The following is a 13,906-nucleotide window of genomic DNA, read 5'->3' on the forward strand; positions in this document are numbered from 1 at the left end:
CCAAATTTCACTTACTTTGGCTGTGAGGGCGTGGACAAGGTGCGCTGTGATGTCATCAGGGCCTGGTCGCCCGTGTGTGAAGCTCCCAGACACGGTCGCGCAGGCCATTCAAGCACCGCATGTTGCCACAAATATATTTTCAATTATTTGTTTTATGTATTTCCAATGCGGTTTTATTTGTTTTATCGTATATGATGCATATTTGTGACCTTTAGAATATTTATACAGTAGAATGTTCATAACGTTCCATGGAACTGTGATACATGTCAGTAATGTGTCCACAATAAATGTTTGTCACAATATTATCTGTTAAAAATTTACTAAAATTACAATATGTACAGTTTCACACACTATTTACACAGTAGCACACTATATTACACACTCAGTACTTCGGAAGTGAGTAATAATCAACGAAGTAGTCCATGGTACACAGCACGGACTTTGCTCTTGTTACACCAGCTACAGATAAATTTTCGCTTCCTGTTTCTTCGTTCTGTGTGCTTGCAAATAACGCACTCGCGTGCACCCTTGGCTTTAGTACTTGTAGGTGGTATGTAGCCAAGCTTGTAAAGCATAAGGTAGTATTGAAAAGGTTATAGGAAAAGATCAATTTTTAAGGTATTCTTGAAAATATATTTGTAAGGTCCCACACAGGAAAAGATTCAGCCACCCTTGAAGAGTGTCCGTCAATCTGGAAGAGATTCAGGCATTCTGAAAGAGATTCAGCCAGCCTCAAAGAGTGTCAGTCAATATGGAAGAGATTCAGCTATTCTTGAAAATATCTATGGAAAAAAACACCATGGAAGCCACTAACACTGTTCATCTATGCTACTTGTATCAGATGCATCATCACTGAACGCAGAAAATGGTTCATCTATGTATCGTCTAAATAAATGGGAGATATCATAGGTGGGGTAAGGGTGGCGCTCAGAGCTACAACTGGATACGCTCGCTGTATCGTCCTCATAGGTGCTGTATCACTTGCATCCAACCTTTGTGTTAGGTCCTTATTGCACCTAGCTTCACCAATATTATGACCCTTATGTTCTTCAAACAATAAGGTTTGAATTTTACCAACAAAGCACAATCTTTCAACACCGCATCAGACAGGTGTTTGGGAGCCAGAGGCACGTGTGCCACCCATGGTTGCTCACTCGGTACTAACCCAGCCAGCAGCCCTAGGGCATTCTGGGAATTTTTTTTCAAGATGATTGCCTCTCACTGGAGATCCTAAGAGTCCATTTCGTACACAAACTGCACACACATTTTGAATGGGTACGAAAAAATCAGAGTTTTCTCGGTTGGCGCAGTTTCCCACCGACCGAGTTTTCTCGGTTGACGCAGTCCAGTGGTTAAAAAGGCTGTTGATAGTCACACAGAAGAGGTTGTTCTGGAAACTAGAACATGCTGGAGGGGGTGACAAGGAGACTTCTGACGTGGATGAAAAATTTTCTGACAGACTGATGAGAGCGATAATCATCTCTGACTGGAGGAGTGTTACTAGCGGAGTACCACAAGGCTCAGTTCTTGCACCAGTAATGTTCATTGTCTACATAAATGATCTACCAGAAGGAATACGGAATTATATGTACATGTTTGTGGATGATGCTAAGATACTTGGGAAGATAGGAGACACAGACCAATGTAATGCTCTTCAAATTGATCTAGATAAAGTAAGTGCTTGGAGCATTAAGTTGTTGTTGTTATAGATTCAGCTACTCGGAACGAGTTCCAAGTAGCACGGGCTATGGTGAGCCCGTAGTGAACTTACCTGGCACAGGAGCGGTGCTGAGCATTAAGTGGAAAATGGAATTTAATGTGAATAAATGTCATGTTATGTAATGTGGAATTGGATAAAATAACTACACCAAACAAACATTATGTGGAAAGGCATTAAAGAATGAGATCTAGTGGTGGTTCTGGATAGTAAGCGGTCACCAGAGGAACACACAGAGAACATTGTGAGGAGTGTACGAGTCGCTTTCCATCTTCAGACTTGCTTTTAATTATATGGATGGTGAAATACTAAAGAAACTGTTCATGACTTGTGAGACCAAAATTGGAATATGTAGCAGTTGTGTGGTGTCTATATCTAAAGAAGTATATAAATAAACTGGAAAAGTTGCAAAGGCATGCTACAAAATGGCTTCCGAAACTGAAAAACAAAAGTTACTAGAGGTGTTAAACATGCTAAAACTAGAAGATAGAAGAAGAGAGGATATGATCACCACTTACTAAATACTAACAGGAATCTACCAAATTGACAGAGGCATTCCTGAAACAAGCAACTTCAAGAACAAGGGGACACAGGTTCAAGCTGAGGAAACAAAGGTGTCCAAAAAATATCAAAGTTTTCTTTTGCAAACAGGGTGGTAGACAAGTTAAGTGAGAAGGTGATGGAGGCTTAAACTGTCAGTTGTTTCAAAGCGTTATACTGTACGACAAAGAGTACTTGGAAGACGGGACACCACGAGCATGGCTTTCATCCTATAACTACACTTGAGTAACTACAGTTAGGTAATTACTTCTAAGGTGTGACTAAATTGTCAAGGACCAACAGACTTGCGACACAATTTCCTGTGTAGCCGACCCTAAATTCATTAAATAAAACCATTTATGGTGTTACAAAATACATACTGACAAAAATCCAGGAAATCGAGGAGGGAAACAAAGTAGATAGTCATGGAAAAGTGTATAAATAATGTAAGAGGACTAGAAATTGACACAAGTACTTGAGAGGAAGAATTGGGAAGCCAGGCAGCAGGGAACACCACAAAGTAGAGTGGTGAGTGTGCCCATCCTATCAATGTGTACACAAAGACACGAGCATGACTGACTAGCTCAACATACGCCCTCCTACTTTGTCCTCAGGATTGGGCTTAGAACAAAAGAAACCACTGTGTCCCTTGATAAAACTGTTGCAGCTCAGAGCAGTAAGGATGAGTAGCTGTAAAGTTATGTACATGAACAACCCAGCGGGTTTTCTTCCTATTGGGGAGTGTAGTACATGCTGCTATGACGGTATATCCACTCACAAAATGAGAGGCGCTGCCCAATAAACTCGCCCCTCGGGGCAAAATTTAAATTTAAAAATGAATGCAGATGGAAATACAAAGGGGTTAGTTCCCAGTAAGGTTAAACAAAACACCTACACAGCATCACAATAACAGAAAAGAAGCTCACAATTGTCATAGAACAAGTTCTTTTTGAAGGCATGGCAAGTAATATCGAGGCAGGAGGTGAACACGGGTGGAGGTGATGTAGCCCTGCTGCAACAGCTGTATTAAATCTATGAAGAAGAGAGAAGAGAATCAAAAGGTAACCATTCAACAAGATTACATATTAGATGTGGCAACACTGTGGGGGGGGGGGGGGAGAGACAATAAAAGATTGGTAGTGGTCATTTTCCGGCCTCCAAACACCAGAAGGTCTAGGGAGTAACATGACTAATGTACTGAGACATGTCTCAAGATGATGGAAATGATGACCACAGTGGCAAGAAAAGCCACGACTGACATTCTCATACTTGGCTTGTGCATTGATAATTGGCGTTCAAGATAGATGCTGATGTACGTTTGTGAAACACACACTACAATTAATAAGAGTTTAGCAGGTTAACATATAATTAATTATTTACAATTATAGAACTGCTTTCTTTTTCAGATACATTTACTAATAGGAAAGGTTGATGCAGCCATGTCAGATTTCAAGAAGGCTGTCGACCTTAATTCTAACTTCCCTATTGCCTTTGTCCAACGCTGCTACACAGACTACAGGTAAGGTTAAGAGTTCAGTATATGTATGTTTGTAAGCATGTATGCATGGGTGTGTGTGTGTATTATATATATATACTGTGAGTGGGGAGGGGAGGCCGAGCTGGTGGCAGCCCCCACCTTGAGAGTGGGGGGTGGAGACCTATCACCCCGCCGGCCTGGGCGAGCCAAACCTGGCAACTGTGTACTGTGGCACCCGGTGTCCAGATGAGTGGGCAAAGATGCTCGCCGCTGTTTCGTTGTCAAGGGCGAGCGGGGAGTCAAAGTGCCAGCTGTGGCCCACCGTAGTTGACGGCATAGGACAACTTTCCACTGATGGTGACACTCCATCATGATGTGGTACCTTGTAGAGCGGGTTACTGCTTGTAGGGGGTGCCCTAGCAGCAGCCGGGCAGCTCTGTTGAGTTGCCATCACGCCAGGAGTATGACAATTAATGCATCTAGTTGTCACAATGCGCCCGGCGTGAAAGAGGTCAAAACACTCCTGAGAATCATGATCACGAGCGGGTCCTGGAGGGGTAGCGCGCTGCATTGTGGCCCCAACGCTGACATTTGTAGCACCTCCGGCGTGGAGGTATATAGCGAGCCACTCTGTAAGTTCTACCCAGCACTAGGGGCACTGAGAGTCGCTTGGGAATCTCCGTTGATGCTGTCCAGTTTGCAACGACGAGGTCATTTTTAGTGTGGTGTGGGCTTTCCACATTGGCAGACCGGAAGCACTCTGGGTCAATGCACTTGTTAACACCAAAGAAGACGATTTGCACCTTCACTGTATCATCACACGGTGCTCGCAACATTTTTATCCCAGCATATTCCTGCGTTAACAAATGTGTCATCATTCGTGACAAAGATATGATTGTCTTCATCTCTGTTTATCTTCATGCGTTTAGCGTGATGGGCTTTGGAGGTTGCAGAAAACCACTGAAATCTGTCAACAAGACCAGTGCCAGGAGGGAAAATCACGCGGGTTAAGCAAGTTCTTTCCCGCTGTAGTTGTCTTTTTTCCCTTCTTGCTCACCACCTCTTGGAATACAGCCCCAGTTTCTCCTTGGATCTCTCCTGCCTGGAGAGAGACTTATGTACCAGCAGCAGGTGAATCGGGAGCAATCTGGACTGCTGAATGCACATCTGGCTACCAGGCCTACCAGCAGGGGCCTGGTAGCCTGGTGGATAGCGCGCAGGACTCGTAATTCTGTGGCGCGGGTTCGATTCCCGCACGAGGCGGAAACAAATGGGCAAAGTTTCTTTCACCCTGAATGCCCCTGTTACCTAGCAGTAAATAGGTACCTGGGTGTTAGTCAGCTGTCACGGGCTGCTTCCTGGGGGTGGAGGCCTGGTCGAGGACCGGGCCGCGGGGACACTAAAGCCCCGAAATCATCTCAAGATAACCTAAGCGGTGACTCATCTGGGACAAGGGCGGTTGCCATGATTCCTTTAGCTTGTTATTTATGCAGATTATTAATATCACAGTGGTGACAAGAAGGCATGTCAGTCGATGAAACTGTTCGCTGGGTAGTGAGCTGCAGATTATCATGCAGCATCACTTACATTGAACAGCCAATAGCACGTTGTTCACACGATAGCATAGGAGGGGTGGGAGGAGATTTGGCACCTGCAGGGTCACGGGCGGGCACCAACCTCTTTAGTTGCTTCAGAATCAAGTACACCAGCACAGTTGCTTATGGTTCACCTCCACTGCAACATTTTAACCTAAGGTCGACACACCACCCTCAAACGTCAACAACACTGCACACACACAATTAACGAATGTAGAAGTTGGTCAGGTTAACGTATGTACACTGAACTGAGGCTGCATTGTTTCAAAGTCACCAGCGTTGTCGGATGAAAACAAGGCAATCACGGCGCTGTGGGTAGTAAGGCGCAAGAGCTATTTTCATGTGCCCGATACATGTGTGGTGTATGCCCAATGGCGAGTTAAGAGCAAAGGAGGCCTGAGGGCCTGAGGGTTGTCCCCTCACCACCACCTTCCCAACACGGCTGCATGGTCCACCTTCTTCTCCATCAAGGACACTTCCTATTTACCAATGCAGGTGATGACCATACCTCAGACACACCTATTCTGCATGTGTGACCCAGGTGTATATCGCTGCTAGGTTGTATAGCTCCTTAGCGCCGACTGTATCCATTTTGTAGTAAATCCATGTGGGAGAAGGCCTGGTGTGACCGATCGCTCCCGAGGCACAGGAAAGACTGTGAAAGGTAAGGCAGTAATAAATTCATGAAGGCATTCACTCTTCAGGGAGACAGGCAGTTCATAAAAATTTGTTAGATGTTAGCAAGAATGTTTACATTTGAGGATAATTTTCATCATTATTTTATGGTGTTGACAGGTATGCGTATCAGCTGGGAGACAAAGCAAAGGTGGAGGAAGTAATGAAGAAGTTTGAAGAGGCAATTAAGAACTTCCCAAAATGTGTGGAGTGTTATGTGCTGTATGCTCAGGTAATACTTCCTTGTGTCATGTGCTGTATGCTCGGGTAATACTTCCTTGTGTTATATGCTGTATGCTCAGGTAATACTTCCTTGTGTCATGTGCTGTATGCTCGGGTAATACTTCCTTGTGTCATGTGCTGTATGCTCAGGTAATACTTCCTTGTGTCATGTGCTGTATGCTCAGGTAATACTTCCTTGTGTTATGTGCTGTATGCTTAGGTAATACTTCCTTGTGTTATGTGCTGTATGCTCAGGTAATACTTCCTTGTGTTATATGCTGTATGCTCAGGTAATACTTCCTTGTGTTATATGCTGTATGCTCGGGTAATACTTCCTTGTGTTATGTGCTGTATGCTCAGGTAATACTTCCTTGTGTTATGTGCTGTATGCTCAGGTAATACTTCCTTGTGTTATATGCTGTATGCTCGGGTAATACTTCCTTGTGTTATATGCTGTATGCTCAGGTAATATTTGTGTTAGGTGCTGTATGCTCAGGTTTCCTTGTTTTGTGCTATATGATTAAGCAATATGTCCTTGTATTAAGTGCATCTTGGGCAAGGCTGACAAAGCTGGAACCATAGACCTGAAGGCCTTTACACCGGGTGTTGAACCAAGTAAATCCACATCCTCACAATGCTTCTCAGATAAGAGCTCCATGAGAGTAAAGAATTGCATGACCATTGCCAAGTGCATATGAGCCTTGTGTTCATCCCCATTTAGAGCACCATAGAGCACAAGCCCCACGGCAGAGTCATATTCCTCGCCCGACACCCAGGACAGAGAGGCGTCATCCCAGGGAGGGGGATTGGGGCCCGATTGTGGGAAAGCTTTGCTGGCTTTCTGGATGCTTTCCTGGGACTGGATTCACGAAGCAGTTCCGCAAGCACTTACGAACCTGTACATCTTTTCTCAATCTTTGGCGGCTTGTTTACAAGTATTAAACAGTTAATGAGCTCCGAAGCACCAGGAGGCTGTTTATAACAGTAACAGCAGTTGATTGGTAAGTTTTTATGCTTGTAAACTGTTTAATAAATGTAACGAAAGCCGTCAGAGATTGAGGAAAGATGTACACGTTCGTAAGTACTTGCGTAACTGCTTCGTGAATCTGGCCTCTGGTGAGGGTGACAATAATGTCCCCAGCTCTCTGAACCTCTGAAGGTGGAGGGCTAGGTTCTGGCTCTAGTTCCCTTAACAGGACTCTGGTGGCTGATGTGACCCCAGTAGTGGGAGTTATCTCAGCAAGATAGCCTCAGTAAGCCACCAAGGGGCTCCTCCAAGAAAACAAGTGATTGAGTATTGTACCATATATAGGCCTCTAGTGTAATATGTACAACTATATATTGATTCTATATATTGATTCTTGACCCAAGTCAAAAGCAAGTGTCTTGCAGACAACTCTTTTGCTGCTATTATGTCTGGTAATGTTGTACAGAAATAGTTTCAAAACACCAGCATGAAACACTAAATTGTGAATTGACTATTATCGCCTTGCTGGTGGTACAAGGTAACCTCATCTATGGTAAGCAATTAAATACAATTGCAGAATTTTTCATGTGGTCTAGAGTAATTGAATTACATCCATAAAGTATTATAACAATATTTACTTCCTTTCCTATCAAAATTGGATGATTTAGAAAAATATTTTATGATAAATTTGTATGTTATTTACATTTTTGCTTGGTGTTGTAGGTGCTGTGTGATCAGGGTGAACATGAACGAGCAGATAGCTTCTATATTAAAGCCTTGGAAGTAGATCCTGAAAATCCCACAACGCTGGTTCACCGAGCTCTACTCATACTTCAGTGGAAGGGTGACCTAGCACAAGCCAGGTCGTATATCACACAAGCCCTTGAAATTGATGACAAATGTGAGCTGGCATACGAAAATCTGGCTACCATTGAAGTACAAACGTAAGTATTGTTTGTGCTTTCTAGATGCAGATTCTTCCATAATATGCTGTAGATAAAGTCTACAATAAATGTAGAAAATATAATAGATGTAGATAAGTCTGAAGCCTATATAAGGAAGTATGTAAATTAAGGGTTCGGTATGTTATACAATACAGTAGTGTAAATATTGTAGAATAATGTATTAATGGATCATGTGTACAATTTTTCTGTGGGGAGCCTTGTTAGCTCCCCAGAGCTATCCAGGTTGATATGTATCTATTAGCTTTCTGACATCAAAGTGCATGGAGTTCTTGCCTACCAGGGACCACGAGCTAGAACCTGACCCCCTCACAGAGGCATGAGGAGCCATGGCCTATAGAATCATCTGTGTGGTTGAGAGCATTCTATGTCTGCTATCGACCGGGTCTGGCACCCAGAAAGGTAGGCGCCCCAAAACAAACCCCTATTCTGGTGAAAATAATGCTACGAAAAGCCGAACGAGTGGACAGAACTCCCCAAACGAAAATTAGCAAACGAGCATGACGTCATCACTTCGCTCCGCTGCTGTCGCAAGCAAACAGAGCCAGCCTTCCCCCCCCCCCCACCGCCCCATCAATGGGACGAACCGTGAAAGGGCCGATGCACCTTACAAGCACCGAAATGGCACACAGGGTGATCCCCTGCACCGAATAGAAACTGAAACTAAAGCAGGAGCCAGAGGCACATGACCTACCAGTTTCATATCAGTCAAGATCTGATGGTTGGATCACCGCACAATAGTCTGGGGTCCCCCTTCCCCCCTCCCGGGAAGGGGGGGTATGCAGACAGTGATGCGGCAATGTGATGACGTCATGCTCGTTTGCTAATTTTCGTTTGGGGAGTTCTGTCCACTCGTTTGGCTTTCGGTAGCAATATTTTCACCAGAATAGGGGTTTGTTTTGGGATGACTGCCTTTCTGGGTGCCTGTCCCGGTTGATGGCAGACATAGAATGCTCCTAACCACATGGGTGTTTCTATAGGCCATTGCTCCCTGTGCATGTCTGAGGGGAGCCCAGGTTCTGGCTTGTGGTCCTCGGTAGGCAAGAACTCCATGCACTTTGATGCCAGAAAGCTAATAATGTCATATCAGCCTGGATAGCTCCGGGGAACCTCCGGGACTCACCCAAAAAATGGCGTTTCATTACATTCAACACTGGTTTTCTGAGCTGCCTCAGTAGCTCCGTGTACCTGCACCTGTTCACCCTTTGTCTTCAGTGGAGTTCTAGATCACTTGGGGTGGCATAATAATGGGCTGGGTGGAGAGTTTGAACTCTTAGGTCACTTGACCTGACATCTAGTGGCACACTGGATATTACCCCTTGGTTTGTTGACATCAGCAAAACTGCTTCCCTTGTTTCAGTCTTTGTTTTTTTGACTAACATATCTATTTTGGTTTTCTTTTCCTGTATTTTCTGGATGGTTTTACTCTATTATGAAGTTGATCTTAGATCACCATGCTCCTCTCGCCTCTGAGTACATCAGATAGTGGTCCTGTAAGCAAACCTTAACAAACTTAAGGAGTGTGTAGATAAATGACTGCTGGAATTCAATCTAAATAAGTGCCAAGTAATAAGTGGGTAAGGGAGACAGACAGGAGACCTGTATTTAACTATACCATTGGGAAAGGGCAGTTACAATAAGAGGAAAAGACCTGGGAGCAGACATAATCTAAACACTCACACCAGAAGCTGATGTGAACAGGATAACATCAGCAGCAGGGGGGAGTTAGCAAACGTAAGAACATCATTTAACAAACTAAACATGAAGACTTTCAAGGCCATACACACTTGTCTAGATGTGAGACCATTATTTGAGAAAGTTCACAGGTTTGCAACTAGATTAGTACCAGAAGTGAGAGGCCTCGGCTATGAGGACAGGTCGAGAGAACTCGGCCTCACAATTCTAGGGGAGAGGAGAAACAGAGGGAATATGATAGCTACATACAAGATCTTCAGGGAATAGATGAAGTGGATAAAGGAAACCTATATAAATAAAAAAAAAAGAGGTAGGACAAAAGGACATCATGAAAGCTGCCTGTACAATTGAGTTGAAGTTATGTAAAGAAGTTCTAATTCCCTGTGTGCGTGGTAGGAAGTATGGGTGATAGGTGGGTAGGAAAGTGAATGCACTGAAGTAGAGGTCGTTGAAGCCAATTTCATCCACAACTTTAAAAATAAATATGACAAATACATTAGCATTGAGAAGGGTAATTAGCACACTAGGTATAAACTGGTAGTAGGCGGAGCATTAAGAGCTAGTTCTTTCTTGTCCATAGTTACTGATAGATAAGCACAAGTCCAGAGGCCTGGTAGTGTTGTGTGTGTCTGTGCTACCAGAGACTAGGCTCCAGCTAGCTACCGAGACTATCTGGAAAAGGGTGTTTCATTACATTGAATGTTTTGTCTTTGTAAAGGTCTAACTTATTGTTGACAGGAGAACTGATGCTTGATTTGAATGGTTTTTGTAATGAGCTGAAGTCTGGTTTGAGAGATTACATAATCTTTAATTAACACGTATGATTTGCTTGTAATTATGTCTCTTTCAGTGGGAACCTGAAGAGAGGTGTTGAACTGTTCGACAAAGCCATTCCGTTGGCCAAGACAGAAATGGAAATGGCGCATCTTTTCTCTCTCCGTGATGCAGCAGTGGCCCAGTTGAAAATTGTTGAGAAGATGGGCATTAACATCCCTAACTTAGGCAGCTTGTAATGAGACTAATGGCAATATATTTGCTCTACACGGGAAGCTGAGAGACTAATCATAGCATGAAGATGCTCGTGTTTTGATGTGATCAGTTACTGTAAGTGAATGTAACCTGCTCTTTCAAACTTATATCATTCAAGTCAATCCTGAGGTGGACCATTTAGTTTGTATAGTAGAGTGCTCCAAGTGAATAAATGGGAAAAATAGTCAAGTTATGGAATAAATGTGTTACAGTAAAGCAATGTCTCATTACTGTATTTTAGTATTATTGCAGATATGCCTCTGGAGGAATGTCATTCCTGCAGTGTAAATAATCTACTTTGTACGTTGATAACTTTGGAAATTGATTATATTCAGACCAAACTTACATGTATAATGTTGTACACATCTATGACTTTGCTCATTTGTATTAGTTATTTAGTATTCTGTAGCCTTAACAATCATATTCATACAGACACATACATGTTCTACAGTTATATGTGCACATGCAGACATGCTCTGGCGTATGCTCTCACACACACGCACGCACACACTGATGCATATATATATACAGTACATTCATACCATTTTAAGGCTCCCAAGAATGTGAGCTTGAGGGTTCCTGTTACCACAAAATAGGAACATGATGTAAATAAAAAGTTACCCTTAATTTTTTTTTATGTAAATTGTGATAGTGAAGGTGAGTGAATATTGTTGTTGTGGTTGTGTTACTAGATGATCCCAAAGATTATATGAAGTAACTCCATAAGGACACCACTTAAGGGGATGAAAATGAGACGTTCACTCTCCCAAGTGAACCTGGCAATGTAAAACAGCTTAAAATTATTTGCCCTGGAATTGGTAGTTTAATTCATGCCTACTTTATATTTTGTTGTATGTCTTTTTGAATGTGTGTGTGGGGGGAGCCGTCGGCCGAGCGGACAGCACGCGGGACTTGTGATCCTGTGGTCCTGGGTTCGATCCCAGGCGCCGGCGAGAAACAATGGGCAGAGTTTCTTTCACCCTATGCCCCTGTTACCTAGCAGTAAAATAGGTACCTGGGTGTTAGTCAGCTGTCACGGGCTGCTTCCTGGGGGTGGAGGCCTGGTCGAGGACCGGGCCGCGGGGACACTAAAAACCCGAGGGCACCAGAGCCGAGGCGTAACCCAGTATGCAACCCGTTCTCGCACTTTCGTATAGTCAATATTGACTTGCTTAATACGTGCATATGTGACATACTAAACATACTAGTTTACCTTGAAAAGTTTCATAGAAAACACCGACCTTACCTAACCATCTTAGTATGTTAAGATAAGCATCTTATTACTTCGTAATTACAATTATTACTTAACCTATTATAGGTATAGGTTAAGTAATAATTGTATTTACGAAGCAATAAGATGCTTATCTTAACATACTAAGAAGGTTAGGTAAGGTCGGTGTTTTCTATGAAGCTTTTCAAGGTAAACTAGTATGTTTAGTATGTCACATATGCACGTATTAAGTAAGTCAATATTGACTGTAAAAAAGTGCGAGAACGGGTTGAACATGGTGCAGAGCATCAAGATGACAAAGAGTAGGAGAGGCAGAAGAGTAAGCAGGACAACCATAATCGAGTTGACAGAATTAGAGAGGAGCATGCGCCTTTCAGCTCTCCAAAGACGTATGGTGCTACTAGTCTTCCCCGGCTTGGTGCCTTCTTTTGACAATTTATTGGTCAAGTAAGTAATTATATTGCTTTTAACATAATTGTACTTGTTCCATTCCCAACACTGGAACCCTTATTTGAATTTCTACTTATGCATTGTGACTTGGCTAGGTCATGGGTCTGGCATTACAAGTCTGCATTCATAAAGATGACCTGTCCTCTGTCTCCTCCAACAACTAATTCAGTGAGACTGATCTGGCCAAGTTGCATACCTTCCATGCTTTTTATTTTTCCGACTGCATTGTCCTACTTAGTCGTGAAGCTCCTTGTATAATGTCCCACCAGGTCACTTGTGCCTCAAAAGTTATTGGATTTATTTATTTATTTATATATATACAAGAAGGTACATTGGGTTTGTGAGAATACATTGGATAGTACAGTATTTGCATTCTTGTAAAGCCACTAGTACGCGCAGCGTTTCGGGCAGGTCCTTAATTTAGCAGATAATCATGATTCAAAGATTCCATCGATGAACTACCCAAAGGCACATCATATTGCCTTTGTTCTTTTATTGGCATCACAAGTGACATTTAGCACTCTTTGAATGTACTGTAACATGGACTGTGCTATATAGTCTTCCCAGCTTGGTGCCTCTTGATAATTACTCAGGTGTACATGTAAAATAATGACAAGCTGGGGGTAAGTAATTAATTAATTATCAAAAGAAGGCACCAAACCGGGAAGGAAGGATATCAAAAGTATCCAATTCACCAAGAATTCTATCGAGGGACAATTGACCGTGAGGGACGGTCGGAAAACAGGACCTACGCTTATCCCGGAAGTCGGAACATTCAACAAGAACGTGTACAACCGTAAGAGGAACAATGCAATTTGGACAATAAAGAGCAGGGCGGCGCTCCATGAAGTGACCATGAGTTAAACGTGTATGGCCAATACGTAATCTAGCCAGAGCCATTTCCCACCGCCGGTTATGGTGGTAGGAGGAAGGCCACAGGGACACAACACAAGAATACGCAGTTTGTTACCAGTAACAGAAGACCAACAACTCTGCCAATGGGCAAGGATGAAGGAATGAATAATTGGGTAAAAGTTGGAATAAGGAATACCTTTACGGGAGATGGGACAAGTGCAGATAGCTTCCCTAGCGGCAGCGTCCACACATTCATTTAAAGACACACCAACATGGCTGGGAACCCAGCAAAACTCTACCGACTTAAATTTACTGGAGATAAGAAACAGCCAATGTTGAATCTTGTTGACCACCAGTTATGGCAGCAACGAACCAGATTAAAGGCATGAGGGCACTATGAGAGTCAACTACCATTACAATGGAGGACTGACAACGAGAAAGCAGGAGACGAAGAGCATAGAGAATAGCATAAAGTTCTGCTGTAAGGATGT

The 13,906-nt window shown here is 43.1% G+C and overlaps 1 protein-coding gene across 1 annotated transcript in view; it reads left to right on the forward strand.

Annotated features, from left to right (window-relative positions):
• LOC123745515 (translocase of outer membrane 70) overlaps positions 1 to 11,694 on the forward strand; it is a 52,993-nt gene extending 41,299 nt beyond the window's left edge. The window contains exons 7-10 of the mRNA XM_045726101.2: positions 3,664 to 3,776; positions 6,125 to 6,236; positions 7,917 to 8,137; positions 10,701 to 11,694. Coding sequence (XP_045582057.2) covers positions 3,664 to 3,776; positions 6,125 to 6,236; positions 7,917 to 8,137; positions 10,701 to 10,863 — 609 coding nt within the window. The 3' untranslated portion in view covers positions 10,864 to 11,694. The remainder of the gene's footprint in view (positions 1 to 3,663; positions 3,777 to 6,124; positions 6,237 to 7,916; positions 8,138 to 10,700) is intronic.
• Positions 11,695 to 13,906: the final 2,212 nt, after the last annotated feature.

The sequence above is a fragment of the Procambarus clarkii genome, chromosome 71, assembly GCF_040958095.1.
Source record: "Procambarus clarkii isolate CNS0578487 chromosome 71, FALCON_Pclarkii_2.0, whole genome shotgun sequence".
Lineage (NCBI taxonomy): Eukaryota > Metazoa > Arthropoda > Malacostraca > Decapoda > Cambaridae > Procambarus > Procambarus clarkii.